The sequence below is a fragment of the Apodemus sylvaticus genome, chromosome 20 (assembly GCF_947179515.1).
Source record: "Apodemus sylvaticus chromosome 20, mApoSyl1.1, whole genome shotgun sequence".
NCBI classification, from domain to species: Eukaryota; Metazoa; Chordata; class Mammalia; order Rodentia; family Muridae; genus Apodemus; species Apodemus sylvaticus.
The window spans coordinates 3,401,699-3,415,223 of record NC_067491.1 but is presented as its reverse complement, the minus strand read 5'-3'; the positions used below and the strand labels follow the sequence as shown (position 1 = coordinate 3,415,223).

General features: G+C 35.3%; 1 protein-coding gene across 1 annotated transcript; it reads right to left on the bottom strand.

Annotated features, from left to right (window-relative positions):
- Positions 1–7,433: 7,433 nt before the first annotated feature.
- Positions 7,434–8,421, bottom strand: LOC127670809 (olfactory receptor 6C6-like). The gene has a single exon (XM_052165341.1). It carries the CDS (start codon positions 8,388–8,390, stop codon positions 7,434–7,436), a length of 957 nt encoding a protein of 318 aa, XP_052021301.1. The 5' UTR covers positions 8,391–8,421.
- Positions 8,422–13,525: the final 5,104 nt, after the last annotated feature.

Below are 13,525 nucleotides of genomic sequence, written 5' to 3'. Positions count from 1 at the left end.
GGACAACCATATAACTAAGGCATAGTGTAAGAGCACAATCCTCAAGAGCCCAGGGCAATATGGCAGGACCAGAACCCAGCTATCCTGCTACAAGAAGCTTTGGATAGCCTAACACAGCTGAAACACAGATGATAACCTTAAATCCAAACTTATAAAGATGACAGAGGCCTTTAAAATGAGGGAATGAATAAATCCCTTAAAGAAATACAGAAAAATACAATCGAACATGTGAAGAAATTGAATAAAACTTCCCACGAACTGAAAATGTAACTGGGGCTTACCCTGACTCTGTTAGCTGCCTTGTCTTGCTTCAGTGGGAGAGGATGTGCCTAGTGCTGTAGTGACTTGAGGTAACAGAGTAGTTTGGTGCTTGGGCAGGGGGACCCTCCCCCTTCTCAGAGAAGAAGGATAGGGATAATGCAGAAGAGGTTATGTGAGGGGAACTGGGAGGACGGGGCTGTGTCAGAATGTACATTAAATTAACTGAAAACAATAAATAGAACCAATAAAGAAAACAGAAACTGAGGAGATCCTGGATATGGGAAACCTAGGGAAGAGAACAGGAACTAAAGATGCAAGTATTACCAACAGAATTCAAAAAAATGCAGGAAATAATCTCAAGTGTAGAAAATATGATTAAAGAAACCGATACATCAGTTAAAGGAAATGATAAATCTGAAAAGTTCATGACATAAAACATCCAAGAAATCTGGGACAAAACAGATGCCATGAAATTTCAAAGAGACCACAGATATCAGCCCACACAGAGTATACCCAGCAAAACTTTCAATCACTGTAGATGGAGAAAATAAGATATTCCATGACAAATTCAAATTTAAAGAATACCTACTCACAAATCTATAGAAGATGCTAGAAGAAAATCTCCAACCTAAGGAGGCTAACCATACCCAAGAAAACACAGGAAATAAGTAACCTCACATCAGCAAATGATAAAAAAAAAGAGAAGCATAAATGCGCATGCATGTGTACACACACACACACACACACAAAATCACCAGCAACATCAAAATAAAAGGAGTTAACAATTAACAATTTTCAGTCTAATATTTCTCAACATCAATGGGCTTGATTCTCAAATAAAAAGTCGAACACTAATAGAATGGATGCAAAAACAAGATCCATTATTCTGTTCTATGCAAGAAATGCACCTCAGCAAAAAAGATAGACATTACCTCATAGTAAAGAGCTGGAAAAATGTTTTGCAACAAATGGACACAAGAAGCAAGGTGGAGTAGACATTTTGGTGTATAATTGCCAGGAGCCCGGTGGGAGGTGTTTCTTCTTGTTGTTTCTTCTTGAGGCAGAGGAGGAGGGAAGAGCTTCAGCAGGGGTAAGACTTTGTCTTATGGAAAATTATGCCCCAACAAAGGGAAATCGACAGGGGGAGGTGGGAGTGGGTTGGGTGGAGGGGCATATATATATATGTGGAGGCAGGGAGTGGGAGGAGGGGTTGGGGGTTTTGGGAGAGGGGAAAATCGAGAAAGGTTTTACCATTGGAAATGTAAATGAAGATTATATTCAATAAATAACATTTTTTTAAAAGGGGGAAGAAAGAAAATAAAAAAGTATACTTATCTAAATTACTATGCTAATGTAGCTGACCTGCCTTCAGTGTTCCTCTGCAGTCTCAGACACTTAGCACCTCATCCTAAAACAACAGGAGATGTAACAGATTAGTTGCTAGAGACTTTTCCCTATTGTCCAGATACCTCTTGCTTGTCAGGCTAGGGGGAAGGTTAGAGCAATAAACTTCTTCTATTGAGCTAAGAGAAGAGAATAACACTCCCCAAAAAGAAAAAAACTTTTACATAAGTGAATATGTAAAATCTCATATAAATTCATACACAGCAGTTCAAACATAACAGAGATTTCATTTACACATTTCCATACAAATTCAGCCTGCATGCATTCCCACAATATCATACTTATACATACACATGCATACATTCTCACAATTACATACTTACACACACATCCATACTTACATATGCAAATGAAGCAAAACACCAAGCAATCGGTGCAGAAAGAACTCACTCATTCTAGATGAAAAATGAACTCCAATATTTATTGCATTGAGAAAGAAAAGGCTTCCACCCTTTTAATGCTAAATGAATTAAATCCATGTTTATAAGAAAAAAGCTTCATTCCTTTTAATAAGACTAAGCCTGCCTTTTCCTTACCTGTTCTGTCCCACGGTAAGGAGAAGCCTGCCTGCTCCTTCTGCCCTCTGCAGTGTCTTCTTTTTCCTCTTTCCCTCTGCATTCTGCACATTGCTCTCTTAGTTTTTTTTTTTTTAATGTTACCTATAGTTTCTAAGTTATTCCACTCTGCATTCTCCTTCTAATCTTGTTCTCTTCTGACTAAAAACTTCTCTTCAGCTCAGTTCTTCTCTCAGCTCTGTCTTTCTTACCTCTGATCCTCTCATCTAAATTCTTCTGGTCTGATTCTTCTCTTTGTCCTCAGCCCTTAAACATCTTTCAGAATACATGGTCACTTGTTACAAAGTTCATCACAAGTTCACACAAAATACCAAGTCATAAATTGAAATAGAAGTTTACAACAGAATGTTTACATGCATATCCATTAGGAGTAATTGTCTAGCTAAACTTCTATCACTTGTCTTCTCTACAGGTTCATAGAAAGTTTAAAACTATAACTAAGTTATAAGTGAAGTTTTATATAGATAAACCCAGTCAATATTTTATCTTCTGTCCTAGCACCTATAATAAATCATTAGTTCCCTTTTATGACCTTTGTTTAATTGTTTTATATCCTCTTGGAATGTACTCTAAGACGAGAAAGTCTGGTTACCATCTAAGAGCAATAAACTTGTGACATTTGGGAGACTGACAGAATTCTCATTGCAGTTTTGACTATCAAAAAAGGACCTAGTAGCAGTTCCATTATAAAAGAGCATAATAATCACAGATATGATTTTAGGAATTCTTATAGGATCATCATTAAAATTTAAGTCATCTATTTGCCTATATAGCATCACTATAAGACAGTACATCTTCATGGATCTGCAGAGATCTGCTCCAAATGGGGTGTGCTATTACTTAATGATTATTATATATGCTTAATAATACTAGGAAAGCATATTAATAGCAGGAATCTTTCCTAAAATCAGTCCCTCACACCTTGCTTAATGAGGGCACACCTGTCTCAGATTATATAATAATCTGAAGCAGGCCATTTCAGGATGCTTACCTGCTAGTATATTAGCTTGTCCCATTATGGCTCCTGACATATAATAAATAGACTTTCACCAAATTTAATCAAGTAAGATGAGAAAAGATACTTCATACTTATCAAAGGTAAAAATTTACCAAGATATTATCTCAGTTCTGCACATCTATGCTCCAAATGCAAGGGCACCTACATTTGTAAAAGAAACATTACTGAAACTTAAATTGCACATCAAACTCCATATATTAATAGTAAAAGACTACAACACCCCACTCTCACCAATGGTCAGGTCTTCCAGACAGAAACTAAACAGAGAAATATAAAACTAACAAAGTTTATGAATCAAAGAGACCTAGCAGACAGAGGATAGATTAGATATAGGTAGATGATAGATGATAGATAGATAGATAGATACATACATACATACATACATACATGATAGAAGGATAGATGGCATTTCACTCCAAAACAAAAGAATATACCACCTTCTAATCACTTCACTACAGAACCTTCTCCAAACTGACCATATAATCAGTCACAGAGCAAGCTTCAAGAGATACAACAAAATTGAAATAACCCCTGTGTCTTATCAGACCACCATGAATTAGAGATGGAATTCAACAACAATTGAAACAATAGGAAGCCTACAAACTAATGGAAACTGAATAACTCTCTACTCAATGATAACTGGGTCATAGAAGAGAAAAGAAATTAAAGACTCTACAATCCAGTGGAAATGAGAGCACCACATACCAAACTTATGGGACACTGTGAAAGTAGAAAGTTCATAGCACTGCCTTCATAAAGAGGTTGGAGAGATCTCATACAAGCAAATTAAAAGCACTCCTGAAATCTCTAGAACAAAAGACACAAACACAACCAAGAGGAGCAGCAGATGGTAGGAAATAAACTCAAGGCTAAAACCAACCATTTAGAAACAAAAAGAACAATGCAAAGAACCAAAAATACTAGTGCTGTTCTTCGAGAAAATAAATAAGAGAGACAAACTATTAGCCAAATTTAACTAAAAGGCAGAGCCGTATCCAAATCAAAAAGATTAGAAATGAGAAGAGGGACATAAGATCAGGCTATGGGGACATTCAAAGAATCATTAGGTCTTACTTCAAAAGCATATACTTCACAAATTTGGGAAATGTAAAAGAAATAGATGATTTTTCTAGATAGATACTACTTACCAAAATTAAATCAAGATCAAGTAAATTATTTAAACAGCCCTATAACACTTAAGGAAATAGAAACATGCATTAAAATCTCCCAACCATAAAAAGACCAGGGTCAGATGGTTTTAGCAAAGAATTATACCAGAATTCAAAGAAGAGCTAATGCCAATACTTCTCAAACTTTCTCACAAAGTAGAAACAGAAGGAACATTGCTAATCTCATTCTATGAGGCTACAGTCACCAGAATACCTAAACCATATAAAGACTCAACAAAGAAAGAAAATTTCTTGCCAACTTTCCTTTCGAAAATTGATGAAAATAACCAAGTAAAATACTAGTTCCATTCATTGAATCCAAGAGGATACCAAAAACATTATCTACTATGAACAACTAGGCTTTATCCCATAAATGCAGGGGTAGTTCAATAAGCAAAAACCCATCAAAGTAATCTACCGCATAAACAAACTGAAAGAAAAAAAAACAACAAATGGGGGATCATCTCATTAAATGCTGAAAAATGTTTTGAGAAAATCCAACACCTCTTCATGTATTAGAAAAACTGGGAATGGTCCTTTGCCAAGACCCAGCTATACTCACTCCTGAGCTAATACCAAAATGATGCTCCACCATACCACAAGGACATGTGCTCTACTATTACCAAAGCAGCTTTATTTATAATAGCCAGAAACAGGAAACAACCAAAATGCCCCTCAACTGAAGAATGGATACAGAAAATGTGGTTCATTTACACAATGAAATACTATTCAGCTATTAAAACAAGGACATGATGAAATTTGCAGCCGAGTGAATGGAACTAGAAAATATTAGTCTGAGATAGGTAATCCAGACCCAAAAGTGCATGCATGGTATATACTCACTTCTAAGTGGATATTAGCCATAAAGTATAGGATACCCATGATACACCCCACAACCTTGATGAACTAAACAAGAAGGAAAGCCCAAGCAAGGATGCTCAAATCTCACTTAGGGTGAATGAAATAGTCATAGAAGTCAGATGGATGGAACATCTATGTGAGAGTGGGGATAGAAAGGGGAATGGACAGGATTCAGGATTTGATGTAGGGGGAGGCAGGAAAGAGGTCCAAATGGCTAATAAAGTAAATGGAGATCAGGGATTGCGAGGTCGGGCATCTCTATAAAGTGCCAGAGACTTGGCGTTAGGGAGGCTCTTAGTAGTCTATGGTAGTGATTTTGGATGAGGTTCATGGCAGTTGTTATATGGAATCTGAAGAAGCCACCTCCTGTAGCCAGGTAGTACCTGACATGAAAGATAAGGCTACCAGCCCACCCACAAAACTTTTGACTCAAATTTTGTCTTGTCAACAAGAAGTGCAGGAACAAAGATGGAGTGGAGACTAAGGAATGGCCAACTAACAACCGGCCCAAACTGAGACCCATAACAGGGGCAAGCACCAATCCCTGTTACTATTAATGCTACTCTGTTATGCTTATAGTCAGGAGACTAATATGACTGCCCTCTGAGAAGCTCCACCCAGTAGCTGACTGAAACTGATGCAGAGACCCACAGCCAAACATTGGGTGGAGCTTGGGGCCTTGTATGGAAGAGTTGGAAGAATGATTGTGGGCCCCAGAGGGGATACTTACTCCACAGGAAGAACAAGTAGCCAACTAATATGAACCCTTGGAGGATCTCAGAGACTGAACCACCAATCAAAGAGCATACTTGAACTGAACCTAGGTCCTCAGCACATATGTAGTGGATGTGCAGTTCAGTCTTTATATAGGTCCCCAGCAACTGGAGTGTTGCCCATTTGTGGATCTGTGTAAGGGGGAAGTGGGAGGAGAGAGGGGTCTGATATTGGGACGTAAATTGGATAAATAAATAAATAAATAAATAAATAAATATGATGGGTGCAGTTAATCTTTCCTTATGTTTGAATTTTCCTTCCTGCACCTTCTGTGGGGCTGGATTTGTAGATAGAAATTGTTTACATTTGACATTATATCTTATTTTTTCCATTTACAGTAATTGAAAGGTTTGTTGGGCATAGCAGACTGGGCTAGACTATGTGGTCACTTAGCATCTGTAGCATGTGTATCTAGGCCCTTTCCTTTCCTTCCCTTTTCCCTTTGAGTGGAGAAAGGTGAGACTAATGTGCAATTACCAAAGATTCTCAGATGGAGATGGGCAGTGGTACAGAGTGACTAGAATAAGCAGAAGGAACAAATTGTTGTAAGGCCCTCTGCGGTCTCAGGTATGGACACTTGTGAAGTACGTAGGTTTCAAATTATTTTGCAGTTGTGTTTTAAAATACATAATTAAATTTGTAAAAATTTGACATAATCAGAATTGACAGACATTTTATTTGCTGATTTTAGTTTAATAGAGAGAGAAATCTCCAAACCAAGGCATAAATAAAGAACAATTAGAATGTCTTTCTTGAGTTATAATCACCTTCAACATTTACAAATTATCAACCAATAAAAAATTAGTACAAAATTCTAAGTTTAGTTATTCTAAGCAAAACTCTTCAAATTAAAGTGTATTCTCAGCATACTTTTGCAGGAGGACTTTTACAATAGTTTTCCAATTATGTGGCATATTTTATGTCACTCATCATAGGACTTATGTGTTTTCCTCCCTTATTTTTCAGGATCTGCCGGAAGTAGGAACCTTTTTAATTTATCTTTAAAATTACTGAATTTTCTACCTACTATGACAATCCAATTATGTTCCATTATAGTCATGTTCTGTGTCTTTTATAAATAAGCCATGTAAAATAATTTCATTAACTTGATAAATCTAGCAAGTTTAAGTTGAATAAACATTTAGTACATTGAAATTTATGATGGTTCTCTGTAAACATATACATAAACATATAATTTAAGATTGTGGTTTTGAGAAAGCACTTTCACCTCTCAGTTAGAAAGATGTTCTAAAAGAAAAACACAGAAACACTCACATAGGTTTAGCAAACAAGTGACTAATACATTCAATGGCTGAGTTGGTTTAGATCACAAATAATACATTTGAGAATAGTTCAGGTTTCAGCAACATATTATTTATGTCTAAATCTTGTCTCATAGTTTTGAAAAGAACAAAATCTATGAAACACATTTTTGAAAGCTTCCTTCACCTGCTGGTTCCTTAGTGTGTAAATGAAAGGGTTTAGCAAAGGGGCCACAGAGGTGTTGAGCACAGCTATACCTTTATTTAAAGTTACCCTCTCCTTCGCTGATGTTTTCACATACATGAAGATACAACTCCCATAAGTAATGGAGACAACAACCATGTGTGAGGAGCAGGTGGAAAAGGCCTTTTTCTGCTGTTGAACTGAAGGGAACTTTAGGATGGTTTTGATGATGAGTGTGTAGGAGAGAATCACTAAGATCAAGGTGATGATAAGTGTCATTATAGCTAAGGCAAAAGCCATCAATTCTATTAACCGTGTGTCTGTACAAGACAGCTCCAGGACAGAAGTATCACAAAAGAAGTGATCAACAGTTTTGGAAGCACAGAAATCCAGTTTGAGTCCCAAGAGCAAAGGGGGGAAGATGACTAAGAACCCAGTCACCCAGGAACTGAGGACCAGTAGGTGACACACTTTGCTATTCATGATGATGGGGTAGTGCAGTGGTCTGCAGATGGCTACATAGCGATCATAGGACATGGCAGCCAGGAGGTAGAACTCTGTGGCCCCTAGTAGAAAAAAGAAGAACAATTGAGCCACACAAGCATTATACAAAATCATTTTATCTCCTAAGAGAATGCTTGTGAGGAACCTGGGAATGCAGACTGTAGTGAATGCAATTTCTAAGAAAGAAAAATTCCTGAGAAAGAAATACATTGGAGTTTTGAGGTGGGGATCCAACAGGGTGAGGAGAATGATCACGAAGTTCCCCATCAGGCTCAAGATGTAGTTGAAAAACAGAAACAGGAAAATCAGAATTTGTAACTGAGGGTCATCTGTCAGTCCAAGCAAAATGAACACTATCTCCACAGACTGGTTCTTCATTTCTCTTGTTTCCTAAAAATTCTACAGAAAGTATTAAATTAATATCACACCTAGGAAAAATATTTTTTTATTCTCAGTTATAAAAATTCTATAATCATAAGTTTAATAAATACACTTATATTTTCAGAAATCAGATTTCAAGTCACTATTTAAACAGGTCCTATATTACATTATTATGATTTTTGTGAGTTCTGAGATTCCAGTGTAGTCGTGTACACTCAGCTTTTATCAATATCTCAAGTTAACTGCCAATTAATTGATTGTTCATATTGGCCACTAAAGTAACTATCATTTTAGAAATACATGTAATGGAATAGGACATTTCAAAGAAGGCTTTATTACAACAAAGAGATTTACTACTTTAATACAAAATAAGCAGCATCTTCTGTGGTGCTTACCCCAAAGTAGTGAATAGCTCAAGTCTCAAAGCTGTGTCATCAGCTAAACCTACAATAAACAGTGTTATTCTGGAAGGCTTCCCATTAAAGTCATCTGGCTCAAAATAAATATGAATGGGAAATGTAACTGCCCTCAGTTACGTTGAACTGGTTACTTGGCAGGGAAGCTGGGGATGTATGGGAAGGAGGCAGAAAGAGACAGAGACCAACACCTGCTATTCAAGGTCTCAAAGTTTAATGAAGAACTCCAAATATCTAAACATGGGAACACCCTTCCCCAAAGGCTGGAAGCTTCTCAGCAGAACCAGTTCATGCTCCACAGGTGGCTAGTGTTTCTCAGGAAACTGCAGGTCCATGAAGAACAATGGGCTTCACCTTGGTCTGAGCACTCCATCTTAGGTGGAGGGGATTATGGCTAACACAGGAGTTCCCGCTCAAAGGCTGGGAGAGGAACTTCACTTTGGTCTATGTCAAGTTCCTGCCAGGTGGCATGGCACCTCAATAAGGCTCTCTACAGGGAAGAAGAAATCTGTCAGTTGAAAATAAGAGTGATAATTAGTGTGTGTGTGTGTGTGTGTGTGTGTGTGTGTGTCTTATAATTAGAAAAATGATGTTTAACATATAGATTTCAATCCACCTCTTGTTTTCCAGTTGAATTTGTTTGGGCAACACATGTTTTGTATCTCTGGATGTTTATTGCTTTATTTTAATCATTGTAAAGAGATTTTTAATCCCATAAATATAGTTATAGTTCTTTAATTTATTTGATTAATTAGAAAATTCATAAAATTTGGAATTTAAATATTATGAAATTGCTCAGTAGAAGCAATCTAAATTTGGCATTAAAAATTCATACATACCAAAACACACCTAAATCAAGTCACTAATCAGAATGGTCAATATACCTGTTATGTGTTTTCTGAGTTTCTCTACCCAGGGTTTTGTACATGCCAATCAATTCAAAGAAATAATTGGGCTACAGAGCCTCTGTCCCAACTCATAACTTCCTTTGTGATTTATGAAATGGTGTTTCAGATAGTTTAGAGTAGCACACAGGGAATAAGCTTAATATTGTATCCTTTTGAATATTTCTAACCTCTCTCTTTGATGGCACTCAGGTGCCACTTCCTTCATAGTACATTTCATTACTTTAATGATGATACAGGGAGCAGAGATAGTTAATATCCTTACTGATACTTACAACAAACAGAATTCACCAAAGAGCCACAATAAACATAATGGAAGCACAGAAATATTAAGTTCCTTTGTGTTATGGTAAAAGAAATGTGAAGAAAGAATACATGGCAGCCCAAAAATATATTTTTAATTAATAAAAAAATGATGTCACAAAAACTAAAATAGCAAAACTATATCTACAAATGTATAGATTATAATAAAGTGGAGAAATTACATAAATATATATTTTAAATATTTCTGTTACTAATGCCTATCTCTGCTCATTACTTAAATTATAAGAACATAATTTTTTAAGTCAAAAAAGAGAAAATCTAGAAAAAAAGAAGAGAATGTGTCAAATTTTAAGATCACAGTTGGTGGTTGATGGCTGAGATAAATTTTAGATCTATAACTATCAAAATAATAATATTGAAATATCAGATCAACTAGCAATTAAATAAATAAAATCTTGACTTCATTGATAATTATATATGCAAAACTAATATTTTACTGTCCTACAATTAGACAAACAAGTTTAAATGTAAAAATATATTTAAGGTTGTGTTTATACCAAAAGGTCAAAATAAGAACTACAGTTTTCAAGTTATAGCTTTGAAAATTCAGCACCAGAAAAGTTTTTGAAAGAACTTTAAATCTTCTTACTAAAAGCTAAATTGCAAATGTTTCCTCTAATAAGATCCAGTTTTTAGGGCTGATCCTTTCTGTAGATACTCTTTCCTATTTGCTTTTATATAAAATCTTACCAGGGCAGTTAGCGTTAAGCATATTTGTTAAACGTTCATTAAATTTGTGCCAAAATAGACGTTAATTAAAAATATTCAAGAAACAATATTCTTTCTTGATTGCGTTTGTTATTACTAAAAAATAGTCAAATCAATGTAAAATGGACACTGTAAAATCATATATTCTGTGTTGAAGATATTAATAATACTATTATTATTAACTTTTAACTTTTAATATATAAAATATTTACTAAAAGCAGAACAAACAAAATACAAAGAACTTAATAAAATTGAAAATTAAATACCTTTCCCATGATGGTGTCATAATTTTTAGAAGAATAAAACCTTTGTATATAAAAGGAACTTAAGATAAACAATATTCTAGACAAGTAAACTTGAGTAAAAAATTTACAGGTTTACATCAAATGTCATGAAATATTACAAAAATGTTCCTGTTTACGTAGGTCATCTCAATGATATCACTACTTGTTGACAGCATGGCACAATCATGTAATGGAATTTCATCACACCAAACCACTGATTTGTCCTTCCTCAACAATAACATTGCCGTGTATTCTTATGGTGGAAAAAATAGCCTACAGACTAAAATACCACAAGCTATTAAATGCAATTATGTTCATTAAGAGAAATGTTACAGATTATTTTTAAAAGTCAGACTTTCATTTTAGATAGTGCTTATATTGATTAATATTTCACCACTATCTGCAAGTCAAGTGAAAATGGAAAAAGCACTAACCCTGTGACTGTTCTGCAGCTTTTTGGATGTACAGATTTGAGTAAGTTTTCTGCACATAGTCCAGTCCAACACCCTTGTGTAAAGAGAGCATTGATGATCTACTCTCCTCCCCTAGCACCTCATTGTACTTCAAAATACAATGATTGAACAAACGTTCTTTTAGAGGTATTATTGCTAACTAATTTATCTCGTGTTGACATAAAAATAAATCACATCACCCTCTGCAGTTGGCTACAGTTCACCTGTGAGAAGTGTTTTAAACTTGCTGAATTTGGCATATAGTACTATATAAAAATACACTGTCTTTTGAGACAATGGATGATTTATTTCCTAGTGTTCTATAGGAAAATCTCACAAGAATGAATAATCCTCAGGGTAACTGAGATACAAGAACATCATTCCTGAGGGATTGCCAAGTTGTATGATATGAAAAATGCTTTTTATAAAAATAGACCTTTGTGTGTGTGTGCTTGTGTATACACTCCCCATATTTCCTTTACTATTCTCAATATTGCTTCTAGAGTATTGTTAATAAATTGCTACAATACTTGAATGCTTATCATGTACATGTCTTTATCTTCCTGCTTAGAATATAAGTAATTAGAAATAATTTTCTTATATTTAACCAATGAAGAAATTCACAAGCATTTTCTTTAAAATATACTTTTTAAATTGTATATGTATATTTATATTTTATATTTATATGTTACATGCTTATATTTATACAATTTATATTATATATTATACATAATTATATATAATAAAGAATATAATATATAATATAAATATATTAATATAAACATATATAAATATATAAATACATTAAATATTTAATGTATTTAAATATATTTGTATTTTATATAAGCATACAGATATATAAAATTACAAATATTTATTATGTAAATATATTTATATATTGTATATATTAATGTTTTATCTATACATATGTCTATATACCAGAAGAGGCCATTGGATCCCATGGGACTACAGTTATAAATGGTTACCATGAGGGTGCTGGGAATTGAACTCAAGACCTCTGGAAGAATAGCCATTGCTCTTAACTATTGGAGCATTTCTTCATCCCTACATTTTCTTTTAATACTGTTTAGTTCCTCCCCTTGTATTTTCTCATCCTGTAGTCTATTAATTATTATTAGTTTGGCTATTCATGCTCCCCTATCTTTCTGTGATTATTGTGGATATAATGTGGTCTCTGCTAATTATAGGTCTTGCTTTCAGCTTTTCTTTACAATACTTATATGTTTTTCCAAATATGCGGTTTTGCAGGAATTTTAAAAAAGGTCGATCTGCCAACTCTCTACAGGTTCTGACGGTGCTCCCACACTCCTGCCTCACCATCTCTCTGGAGCTGCCAGTTTCTAGACCCACAAAGTCTCTCGCCCTGCGGGACCATAAGGCCTCTGCTAGGACATCTCTCTTGGCTGTCCCTCTGTTAGCCATCTCTCTGGTGGAGGACCCCAAGTTCCTCTAGCTACCACGCAACCCCACACATCCAAGGTCTGCCAGTTCACCATCCAATTACCCAGTAGAAGCATAACTCTTAACACTTGATTAGTTAGCCAATTAGATTTATAGATATTATAATCACAATTACAAGATGCCAATACAGTAAAAGCCTTATCCCAATATTTCTGACCTTAGGAAAACATACAGAAAAATGTCAGATTCCATCCTGGTTCTCCAACTCCAACTTCCAACTCTCTCGAGGCTGTGTGCCCTCTCCCTACCGCTCTAGCTCCGCCCCCTTTTCCCTGTCCAATCACAAGCCTTCCACTGTCCCAATATGATTGAACATGGAAAATACAGCAGCATACAGAATTCTCAAGAAGGTCAGTTTTAGGAAAGAAGCACACATGCAACCAAGCTTGCTTATAAAGAAATTTATTCTTTGAATTGCAAAGAATGTTTATTTTTCCATTTATGTCTCAAAACCCAACTTCAGCACCACAAGGTAAACTAAAGCAGGTGTATACAGAGTTGGTGACAGGGGCTGGGCACTGATGGTACCCAGCATCGGCCTCTTCTGATAGTCTGGAGTTG

Coding starts and splice junctions, on each gene's coding strand:
- LOC127670809 (XM_052165341.1), bottom strand. CDS start 8,390: ATGAAGAACCAGTCTGTGGAGATAGTGTTCATTTTGCTTGGACTGACA.